Source organism: Acomys russatus, chromosome 7 (genome assembly GCF_903995435.1).
Source record: "Acomys russatus chromosome 7, mAcoRus1.1, whole genome shotgun sequence".
In the NCBI taxonomy this organism is placed as follows: Eukaryota; Metazoa; Chordata; class Mammalia; order Rodentia; family Muridae; genus Acomys; species Acomys russatus.
Genome location: NC_067143.1, coordinates 26,844,477 through 26,855,814, shown reverse-complemented (window position 1 = coordinate 26,855,814; position 11,338 = coordinate 26,844,477). Strand labels below are relative to the sequence as shown.

At 41.5% G+C, this 11,338-nt stretch overlaps 1 protein-coding gene across 1 annotated transcript; it reads right to left on the bottom strand.

The window, feature by feature from the left end:
- Positions 1-9,359: 9,359 nt before the first annotated feature.
- LOC127192109 (60S ribosomal protein L31-like) lies at positions 9,360-9,801 on the bottom strand. The gene has a single exon (XM_051149443.1). It carries the CDS (start codon positions 9,784-9,786, stop codon positions 9,409-9,411), a length of 378 nt encoding a protein of 125 aa, XP_051005400.1. The 5' UTR covers positions 9,787-9,801; the 3' UTR covers positions 9,360-9,408.
- Positions 9,802-11,338: the final 1,537 nt, after the last annotated feature.

The window sequence follows — 11,338 nt, the reverse complement described above, 5'->3', positions numbered from 1 at the left end:
GAAAATCCCCACCCCCCATCTTCAGTTCAAAAAAGTTAGTATGTGATTTTGTGTGTGTATATGTGCGTGTGTCACATGTTACATATGGGCATATGTGTGTGTGACTTTTATGTAAGTTCTGGGTATTTGACCTCATGCTAATACAGCAAGGGCTGTACATCTTGGGCCATCTCGGTGGCCCACTCTTCATTTTAATTATCAACTTTTATTATAACGTTAACATTCTCTGTTTTCTCCTGATGAATATTTATTATAAAACCCAAACAAAGTCATCTGTATTTGGTGATGTGATGCTGACCAATATCCATGTTGTCCCCCATGCGTACTGCATCAAGGAAGGGCCATGTGGCCATGTGAGCAGTTTGACAGTGACTACCCAAGCTCAAGCCCAACATCTTACATACTATAAGGTAGTCTGTGATACATGTGAACACACATGTAAAGAAGTTTTCAGATTGTATGTCATGCCCAGACTCTGCCTGGAAACTCTTAATTTTCTCCCTGTATCTCCATCCCTAGATTTTATATTGTGTAGAGAGAATGTGTGCTTGGGGCTGAGGATGTTGCTTTAGTGGTACTACTCTTGCCTATCATGCAAAAGGCTATGGGCTCTGTCCCCAGTCGGGGAGGAGGTAGGGAAGAAAAGAGGAAGGCGAAGAAGGATGGGGAAATGGGGCTGAAGAAAAAGAGCTACTTTGTCATCTTTTGGTGATGGGTTTCATTTCTGGAAACCCTGTAGCTTATGTATGCAGGAGGCTGAAGAGGCAGAACTTCAATGTCTGGTGCCCCTTCCCCAGGAACACACACACACACACACACACACACACACACACACACACACACACACACACACACACACACACACACACTGCTGCCCTGGGAGACCTCAGCTGGCAAGAGAATGGAATCTGTTCTGAAGGCCTCATTCCAGTTCCTGCAGGCCTCATCAGCACAGACACCAATTAGTGGTTGTTCCAAAGGTGTTTGGGGTTGTTAATTTACCCCGTCTTCCTGATGTGGATAACAGGCCTGGAAAGAGCGGGCTGAGGAAATAATGTGTTTTAGGACAGGACTCATTGCTCGGGAGACAGCTGCTTTCCAGACACCGCTGTGAGGCTACTGTGGGGCCTTAATGAAGCCTACAGCACACAGACATGGCCACAGAGGCAGAGGTGGGGCTTAGGGGAGCAGACAGGGCTGCATTGGCCTCAGGAACATGAAGCCTCTGTGTTCGCCAGAGCATCTGCCACAGATCACTGTCACTTCATAGGGACTCCACTCCAGACCCTACCTTATCCCAGGTAAGAAGCACTTGATGGTGGCTGTAAAGCTGGGATGGGTATACAGCTTGCTAAAACATTCCTTCTTTGGGAGCCCCCGGAGGATAAGGTCGGAGTAGTTTCCTAAACATAGTCCCCCTTCTCTGTTATGAGTCTTCAGGGAGTGTAGATGGGAGGCCCTGCTCTGGAAAAGGGAGGACTCTTATAGTGGATGTGTGTTCCATGCTTCCTCAGTTCCAGGATTTGGCATAAAACACCAGGGTTTTCCTTATGTAATTTCAAATTCTTTATATTTAATTAGTACTATCTGGCTACGGATGAGAGAGAGAGAGAGAGAGAGAGAGAGAGAGAGAGAGAGAGAGAGAGAGAGAGAGAGAGAGAGAGAGAGAGAAGCAATAGCCAAAGAACACAGGATTTGCAGGCAGATGGTGTGATTTCAGCCCTTAGCTGAAGTGACCTTGAACTAATCAGTTTTGCCCTCCAGACTCAGTTCAGCAAGGCAGTGATGCCTGCCTTGGTCATCATCTTCCTTCTGCATAGCCAGTGAGAGATATTTTTGAGACAAGGTTTTATTATGTACCCAAGCTGTCCTCAAATTCATGATCCCCAGGTTCCCAATTACTGAGATTACAAGTGTTCACCACCAGGTCCAACTTCCAGCTTCCAACGCGGTATTTTTTCTGTGTGAAATCTCCAAGTCCTCCAACGGCACTACAAATAGAAGGCTCAGTAAAAAGGAGACCCGGCTAGTTTACTGCTGAAATCTGTCTTTATAAAAATAACTAAGTGGTACTCTGATACCCCAAGTACAAAAGAAAATAGATCACTATCCCTCAAGAATACAGATGCTAAAATTCTTAACAGAGTGTTAGCGGATAGACGATCCCTTGTGGGACAGACTGGAGCCTAAGTGTCCAGTAGCTTGTTAGAACTATCAGTGGCAGATTGGTGGGTCCCCTGTGTGGTGAAGAGAAGAGGGATATAGGAATATAGCTAAGCTGAGAGAGAGGGAGGGAGGGAGGGAGAAAGAAAGGGAGAGGTGGGAAGAGAGAGGAGTTGGAATTGTGAGGAAATAGTCCCCAAGGACAATCTGTCTATAGAACACAGGCCAGCAGTGTCCATGCTCTGGCTCTAACTAAAGTTTATTATTAATCACTCAGCTTAAAATTGTTACCTACTCCTAGATTCTTGTGATTTTTTAAAAAATTCACTTATGTATTCATATACCAGCTACTTTTGTGGACTATGTTTATAGTTGCAGTCAATATTGTGGTAGGTGATTCAGCAAACACCCCAATATACAAACCAACCTCTGTTTCAAAGGTTGTGTTATATCAGCCTAGCAGGGTGCTGCATGCCTGTAATCCCAGTGCTTGGGCAATAGAAGTAAATGAAGCAGATGTTTGGGTCCTCCTCAGTTGCATTAGCACATTGCAGGCCAGCGTGACCTATACAAGACCTAACCTCAAAATACACAAGAGGAAAGTAGTGTGTTATCCAATAGAGAATAACAGAGACATTGGGAAATGAAGTGTCTATTGACAGAGTACTGAGGGGGAAGAAAATACCTTTCTACAGAGCATTGCAGAGCGAGGAACTTCCACACTGAGTCTAGACATTTGGGTCTGGCTCTGTCAGTGAGAACAAATGATATGCTTGATTCTTGGTAGAGAAAGCGGCATGCATGAGCGGTACATGAGGTAGCATCAGGTGGGCTTTCCTATGGGACATTTACCTCTGATCAACAAGTCTTTTCAGCTGGCAGGAGAAAGCCACCTTCTTCCATCCAGCATCTCTTCCTTTAGAAAAAGCCCATATTTGTCTCCAAGGGTAGTCTTCTCCCGAGCTCTGCTAAACCTGGTGCAGCCTCCTCCTTTCACTAGTGAGGGGGGGGGGTGACTGAAGGCCAGGTGTTTTTACTTCAGATACTCCAATGGCCAGGAATACGCTCAGCACTTGGAAGGTAACAAATTTGCTATGTCACAATTGATAATCAACTCTGGTAAAAGAATGTCCAAATCAATTGAGCTTTAGCAAGGGCAAATGGGCTGGATGCAGGCGGGCTCCTGGCTCAAGCTGGCTGGGCTTGATAAATTTGCCCTTATTATGGCTATCGATGTTTAAATTTCTTCAGGGATGTTGTTACATGGGTGCCTGGTGGTGACAGAGGTACAGTGACCTCCTTCGATCCTTAATCTACACCTGTTAGTTGGCTCCCTGGTTGCCTCCAGTATACTCAGGCTTAAAGGTTAACAAAAGAAAAACAGGCTGAGTTTACGCCACGGCAGCCACAGATCAATGTGAGTAAATAACCTTCTCTGTCTTATTTCCCCAAGCATTATCGATCCACGTTCTTTGTTCTTTGTCATGTTTCTGTCTTCTTTTCCCAGGGGACACTCAACAATCAGCTCACATTGGACATGTTAACTGGCACATTATGACAGCTACCATTTTGTCACACAATGTGGATGTGTGTGTGTGTGTGTGTGTGTGTGTGTGTGTGTGTGTGTGTGTTTGTGTGCAGGAAAAGGTACTTTAAGTGTTTTCTGTGGTGTAGACTAGGATGTGAATCTCTGGCATTAACTTCCTTTGAGTGAATTTCTTTCTGCACCACAGAATTCCATGAGCTTCTTGGACATGAACAGAGTGATTTATTTGTCTTAGATACCTATCAAAGCAACAGTGCTCTGATGTTTAAAGGTCCAAGCTGAAAAGGGTGAGCCTGTTGGCCTCGAGATTTGCATGTCTTTGGGAACAGGGACCTTTGCTGCCATTGCAGTTTTAAAAGCAAGTGTTAGCCGCCTTTACTTTTCCTGGTAAAACAGGAAGGACTTATTACCTGGCCCCCAAAACATCACTTCCCCTCATTGGTTCTGCTGGCCTCCCAGCAAGATGTGTATGATGAATGCTCATGGAAACATGTCTGGGTTTCTTAGGAAATCTGCCCCATTTAAATTGTAAATAATATATCCATAACCATGGTAAAATAGAACAGAAAATCAAGTCCAAAATTTAAAGAGTAATCAGTGTTTCACAGAGGCAAGAAAACTCTTTTACCTTAAATCCATTATACTAGAAGGCATATTTGTGTTGTTGAAAGAAAGAAAGAAAAAAAAAAACAAACAAGTAAAAACAAAAAACCTCTATCAGTTAGGAGATCAAGCTGGCAGTGGTGCATGTAGAAATGACTCAACAGTTAGGGCAGATGGCGGCTCTTGCAGACCACCCAAGTCTGTTACCTGCACCCATGTTAAGTGAGCTCATAATCACCTGTAACTCTCAATTCAGGAGCATCAGATGTCCTCTTCTAAATTCTATGACACCCTCACACATGTGGTACCTGCTGACACAGATACATATGTATATGTACATATAAATATATATATATTACAAATTAAAACAAATTAAGCTATGAGAATGGTAATCGCCTGAAATTGCATACAGAATGTTTCTCTTTGGATTTTTATCAATTGGGGTTGAAGGTTTAGTTCTGAAAAAAAAATAATAACTTGGAGGAATTTTAAGGATATTTTGGCCTATTGCCTTAAGATCAAGAATTTTATGTTATAAACCGCACATAGATTTAAATGGGAAAAATGAAATTCAGTTTCTGTGGTTATTGCTTTTGGGCACAATATGCATATGTAAAATATGAAGCCAATACTATTTTTGACACACGTGCATGTGCACATGTGTGTGTGTGTGTATGTGTAATCTAATAACTAGATGGTGCCAATACTTCCTCCATGGACACATTTAGAAACTTAATCTCGATGGTCTAATACAGCAAAACAAAGTGTTATTATTCACCTTCTTTAGGGTTAAATATATTGAAGTCTTATTTTTCAAATTACAGAACCAAACAGCCTTTACTGATTTGGGGGCATGTGTAAATTATGTGCTTTCCTCTTCTGTTTGTCAATCTTTAACACACTGGGAGAGACTATTAATAGCTCCGCAAAAAACTTGCTTCTCTCTCAGCTCCCAACCTTCTCTTCTGTTGGATCCACTCCCTGAGGACTCACCTTCCAAGAAACCTGTCGATGTAGCACATAAGCTTGTTTCTATCATTTCTCTCCTTGCAGAAAGCACTGAACACCATGCTAGACAAGTTGAAATGGCCATTATGGTGGCTGGCACTGGAGTGTTACATCTTTTTGCTTTGCAAACCCTTATTAGTGAATCCTCATGTGGTCTCCTCACCCATTGGGGTTGTTAATGCTCTTGTGAAAAGATGAGCACACTTGGCCTCGGGTGATTTGTCTGACCTAGCTGTTTCAGAACATTAGCAGACTAGGTCACAATCTCAGAACTGTTGCCTTAGGTATTGTCCTCACTGCTACATATGACAAAAGTAACTTGAGCAAGTGAAGGTTTATTTTGACCTTCACTTCTAGGATACAAGCCATCATGGTGGTGACGTCATGGCAACAGATGCCTGGAGCATATTATACCCAATATCATGTAGCACAGAGCGATGAATGCTTGCCTTCTACTAGCTCCCTTTTTAAAAATACTGTCCAGGATCTCAGGCCAGGGAATGATGCCACACACAGTGAGCAGGTCCTTCTGCTACAATCAGCCTAATGAAGATAGTCCCCATAAGAGGTTCATCTTCCTGGTGATGCCAGAGCTCATGAGTTGACAATGGAGTTTAACCATGACAACAAGGCACCCCGGTAGGAACCCGAGGCAGATGGCCACACTCCATCCACAGTCAAGAGGCAGAGAGTCAAATGCAGGGGTTCAGCTCTGTTTTTCCTTTAATTTAGTTTAAGGCCCCAGTCCACTGAATGGGGCCACTCACATTTAGAGCAAAGCTTTCCACCTTAAGTTTCTCAGTTGGAACACAGACATGCCCAGAGGTTCATTTCTATGGTAATCATGATCTTTGTTTTGACTATGTTATACTGAGTACTTTCTGAAGTAGCAAATGTATTTTCTTCTCATCCTAGATCACCCTCTCAGCCTTTATGCACTTATGTTGTTTCATCTCTCTGTTTGCATATTCATAGAAAAGCACCATTAAAATTATTCAAGATATGACACCATATGTTGCAAACATAATTTTAGAATTATTAGCTTTTATTTCTATTTTTAATTTTTTCCAACTATTGGCCCCTTTCAAAAAGGTCAGTGCAGTTTTTAGGAAAACATGTTCAAAGTGAACAGAAATAAAAATGGAGTCAACTGAAACTATTTCAACCTTTGGATTTCTACCAAATAACTTCTTTTCTATCCCCCAAGCCATCATTGCAAGTTAAAAGAGACTAAAGGGCTATTTTCAAAGCCTTAAATCTATTTGGTTTTACAGGAAAAGTCTGTTTGGGAATTGTTTATCCCTTAAGTAAGAATTTTGTCAGATCTTGCCATACTTTAACAGCCAAGAATTTTCCAGAACCTGTTTTCAGAGACACCTTTAGTACAGACAATGAACACACAGTCATTACTCCTGGTGGAATGGCTACAAGGTTCCTACTTGTTCCTTTTCTATCCCTTCAAGACACTTTTCTTATAAGTTTTCAGTGTTACAAATAACCTTGGGAAGTATTTATAAATGCCCAGGGCTTAGCACAGTCAAAGAAATCCCCTCAGTTGTTTTTTCCAACTGAAACATTGTTTCATATATAAAGACTTCCCTAGGATTCTGAACAATTTTAATTAGCTTACCTGTACTGCAAAGGGGCACGCTCATCCAATGAATCCAACAGAGGGTACAGACCTCTGAATTCCTGACACTGGTTCCACTGGTTTTCCCATTGGAAGTCACTGCAGAGCCATATTATGTGCTAGGATCATGTAGCTCACAATCAACTCTATTAACTTTGCCCCCCACCCCGACCCCGAGAATGCGACTCTGTCAAAGCTGATGTTTGTTGACTTGGGCTATGTCCTCATGGTGCCGCAATTCATCTGGATAGGAAGCATATTAGATGATAATTAACATTAACATTCCTATTGAGCATGACCTTATTATCAGTAAACATCTTGTTTGTGGTCCCTTCTTTGTGAGTTAGAGGGACATATGAGCCCACTTATTGAACTGTTTATTCCACACAAGACCTCAATATCAAAACAAGAAGTTCTTGAGACCAGAGACTGGGTCTTGACCAACTTTGCATCTTTATTGTCTTTCCCATGGCCCACTCACAGGAGATATTTCCAAAAATCTTGGTAGATAAAAGTTTCTCTTTAAAGCCACCAGATTCAACTTTATGATGACTTATGAAAAATGCTACTGGGATGATAAGAATAAACTAAGCTTTAGAGCAAGGTTTGAAAGGGGCCTTAAAAAAGACCTCTCAGCCAGGCTTAGTGCCACATACCTTTAATCCCAACACTCAGGAGGCAGAGGCAGGCAGATTGATGTGAGTTCAAGGCCAGCCTGGTCAACAAAAAGAGTTCAGGACATTCAAGGCTACACCAAGAAACCCTGTCTCAAAAAAGCAAACAAAACAAAACTCTTCACTCTTGATGATTTGACGAAGCTCCAGATATGATTTGGGGGTGGGGTAGATCTTCAATGATATGGTCCAATCAGGTTGAGCATGCCTTAGCTGGAGCCCAAACTCAATTCCACTTTTTGCAGTAGACTGTTTGAATTCTGAATCTGTAGGTATAAGGGCAGGCTTCACTCTCTATAATTCTAATAAACTCTTGTGTAATGTGGTGCTCTTAGTCTAAAGAACACATCTAAGTAGCAAGACTGCAATAGACAGCTGCAGGCTGTAGAGATGGAGACCCATGTTACAATCCTGGCTGTGTCACATCAGAAAGTGGGCTTTGTGATAAATCCAATGCCTCGCAGAACCCCACTCTTCTCACTTGCTACATGAAAAAGCACCCCCAATCCTCCAGAGCAGGTTCAGAGAAGGCTTTGCGATTCTTTTCTCTTGAAGGTCAAAAATGCAACTCAGTTGGTTCCTTGAGGAAGTTATAAATCTGACTTGAGAACATCTCGGGAACTTCTCTGAGGTCAGCTGTTTTCGTTTGTAAAATGAATTCATGTGTTCATGTTCTGAATTACCAACATAACAAATCAAGGGCCTTTAATGTCAAGAGTACACATGGGTTTGAAAGAAGACGGCTACATGGTTCAGAGCTCATACTCTGTTGCAAATGACCCAAGCTCAGTTCTTAGTACCACGTCAAGAAGCTTACAGCTGCCTGCAACTCCAGTTTCAAAGTGATCTGATTCCTCTGTGCTCCATGGGCAATGACACTTATTTATTCACTCATAAACATACACAAAAATATACAATTGAAAGTAATAAAAATAAGTCTTAAAACGAATTATTCCATGAGGACAAAGTCTCAATAAATATTAGTCTGTTTCTTTAATAAATATACCTAATAAGGTCACCACATATGTGAACTCTCATTATTAAATACTATCCTTCCTTCTTCAGGGAGGAATATGTGTATGCAAACGAAGCCTTCAAAATGTCTTAAGTATCATGTTAAAAGCAGAAACAAAAGTGTTGAAATCTTGCCAAAATATATTGTAAAGGTGTTTAGTGTGTGAAATAACTGGTGTTGTTTCTACTTTTGTATGTTGCATTTTATTTTGTAACTGGGAAGCAGGTCTGCTTGTGTAAAGGTGAAGCCAAACACAGGATGCCCTAATTCTCCCTTGATTATTCCCAGATGATGGGCCTGTAGCATAGTTTAGCTGTTTTTCTCTACTCACAACTTATATGTAAAATACCATTGGTCTAATTTCGCTGATGTGTGTTGTGGCAACAGCATTATACTGAGATAAATACATACCATTGTAACACACACACTCACATGTATATATGTATATATATGATTATAAATTATATTTATATATATAAACATATGTAAAGATACATTGGGACAGAGAGGTAGCTTAGCAGTTAAAAACAAATGCTCCTCTTGCAGATGACCTGTGTTTGGCTCCCAGCACTGGCATGACAGATCACAAGAATCTAAGGGATCTATTGCCGTTTTCTGACTCTGAAGGCATTAAAAACAAATACAGACATAAATACATACATACCCACAAACAGATAGACAACCGTGCACATGGAGTAAACATAAATACTTTTTTTTTTTTTTTTTTTTTTTTTTTGGCAGTTCTTAACTTTATTTGACACTCAGCAGGTTAGTTCTCGTCCACATTGACCGTCTGTAGATTCTTGAATGTGGTAACAGGCACGTAGGTTACCAATGTGTAGAGCTTGTTGGGCGAGCCCTCATCTTCATTACGTTCTCTGGACAAGCGTACTCCGATGCGATATGGAACATTCCTTATTCCTTTGGCACAGACAGCTTTGTTGAGCCTGGTGTCTATGCACATATCTGGAGTCCCCATCTCCTTCATGGTAAATTTCCAAATTTCTTTGAGAGCCCGAGGAGCACGCTTCTTGAAGCCCACTCCACGGCTGCGCTTGTGAATGTTGATGGTGTCCTCTCGGGTCATCACCTTATTCATGGCGGAACGGCCCTTCTTCTTCTCGCCATCCTTCTCTGCGGGAGCCATTCTGTCGGGCTAAAGCTGGAAAGGACCTGTGCGGGGGATTGTCATAAATACTTTTAAAAATTAAGAATTTATTATTTTCATATGATGCTTGTCCATGTCAGGCCATGATGACAGGTTATAGGATTCTTTATTCACAGTGGGTTAGAAGCTACTGGAGCAGCCAGTACCTTGAATAGTGAGGTTATTTGCTCTTGTAGTTTAGAATGGTTTGCTGTGTCATAAAAGGTTTATGGATTGAAGACATGGTTCTTAATATGATCAGGTTGCAAGGTTATGAGACCATTGTGATTAAATCCATATGTATATGTCCAGATGATTTTGGTCAAAGCGATCCTTTATCAATCTGTCTGGGAAAGTTATCTCTCCATCCTATGGATCACCCAGTGTTATCCCCATAGGAACCTCAACTCACCCACCACCATGCCTGAGCCATGATCTTGAACCTCCGAAGGTAAATTAAATAAACCTCTTTTCTAATAAAGTCAACCAACCTCATGCACCTAAGCATAGTAACAAAAATAAATGATGACCTCATCCCTGAGCATAGCATAGAATTTTGAAAGGTCTTACACTTCTCATTAAATTCCGTAGCACCCATGATTTTTTTTTCCACAACTGTCATCAAAAGCAAACACATAGTCCAAGCCAGCCTGCAAAATGGACAGGAGCTATGGCCCCTCTACTCTCCTGGGATGGAATTAACTAGAAGTAGTTGAGGAAGAGTCAAATGAACACAATTTTGTGTCAAGCAGAGGACTTTGATTTTTCTCTTATTCTCAAAACCATACCTTCCTCCAGGAATACAATACCCCCACCAGGGATGAAGCACCTACTTGTTCTGGGAAGGTCATGTCATCTTCCTTGATCTAAGTACCACAACCAGCAAACAGCCCAGGTGTTTCCCTCATGTTCAGGCTCTGATGAACGGCAGGGATAGACGATGAGCGTCCTTACAGATGTTATGTGCAGAGAGGTGATGCCAATTATAAACATGTTTGGAGGTTAGCTGTCTGTAAATTTCATCATGACCAATGGCAAACTGATTTCTCTCTTCGACGCCTTCTATACGTGACTCAGATATATTTTGTGGGTTTCCCAGGCAAGACTTTGAATTCTGAGTAGGAAATTTTGTTGAATAAGCAGATGCCTCCTCACTGTGATGATTTATGAATCAGTAGTAATGCAACTACTACAGCTAAAGAGAAGGCTTCATGTCTGCCCAATTTTCCTTTACCTCCTGTTGATGGGTCTGACCCTGTACCTTCCAGACAGAGCACAGATTTTTTTTCCCTTCTAGCTCTGTCTTCTCAGCATCTTCCACTGAACAAAACTGCTTAGGTCCTGATCACACACAGAATCAACGTGAGGGTCTACCCAACCTCAGTACTGTTAGTTCAAGCTGGAAGATGGCTAAGCCATTATATTTTGGGAAGTAACTTCCTGTGGTCTTCACCTCATGAAAAAAAATTTGCCTAATTGCATGGATAGTAACTTTATTCAATCAACTATTTTATTGTGTCAATATATGATTAAGTCATTTAAAATAAACACA

Bases quoted from the DNA above. Each gene is read 5' to 3' on its own strand.
- LOC127192109 (XM_051149443.1), bottom strand. From the start codon at position 9,786: ATGGCTCCCGCAGAGAAGGATGGCGAGAAGAAGAAGGGCCGTTCCGCC.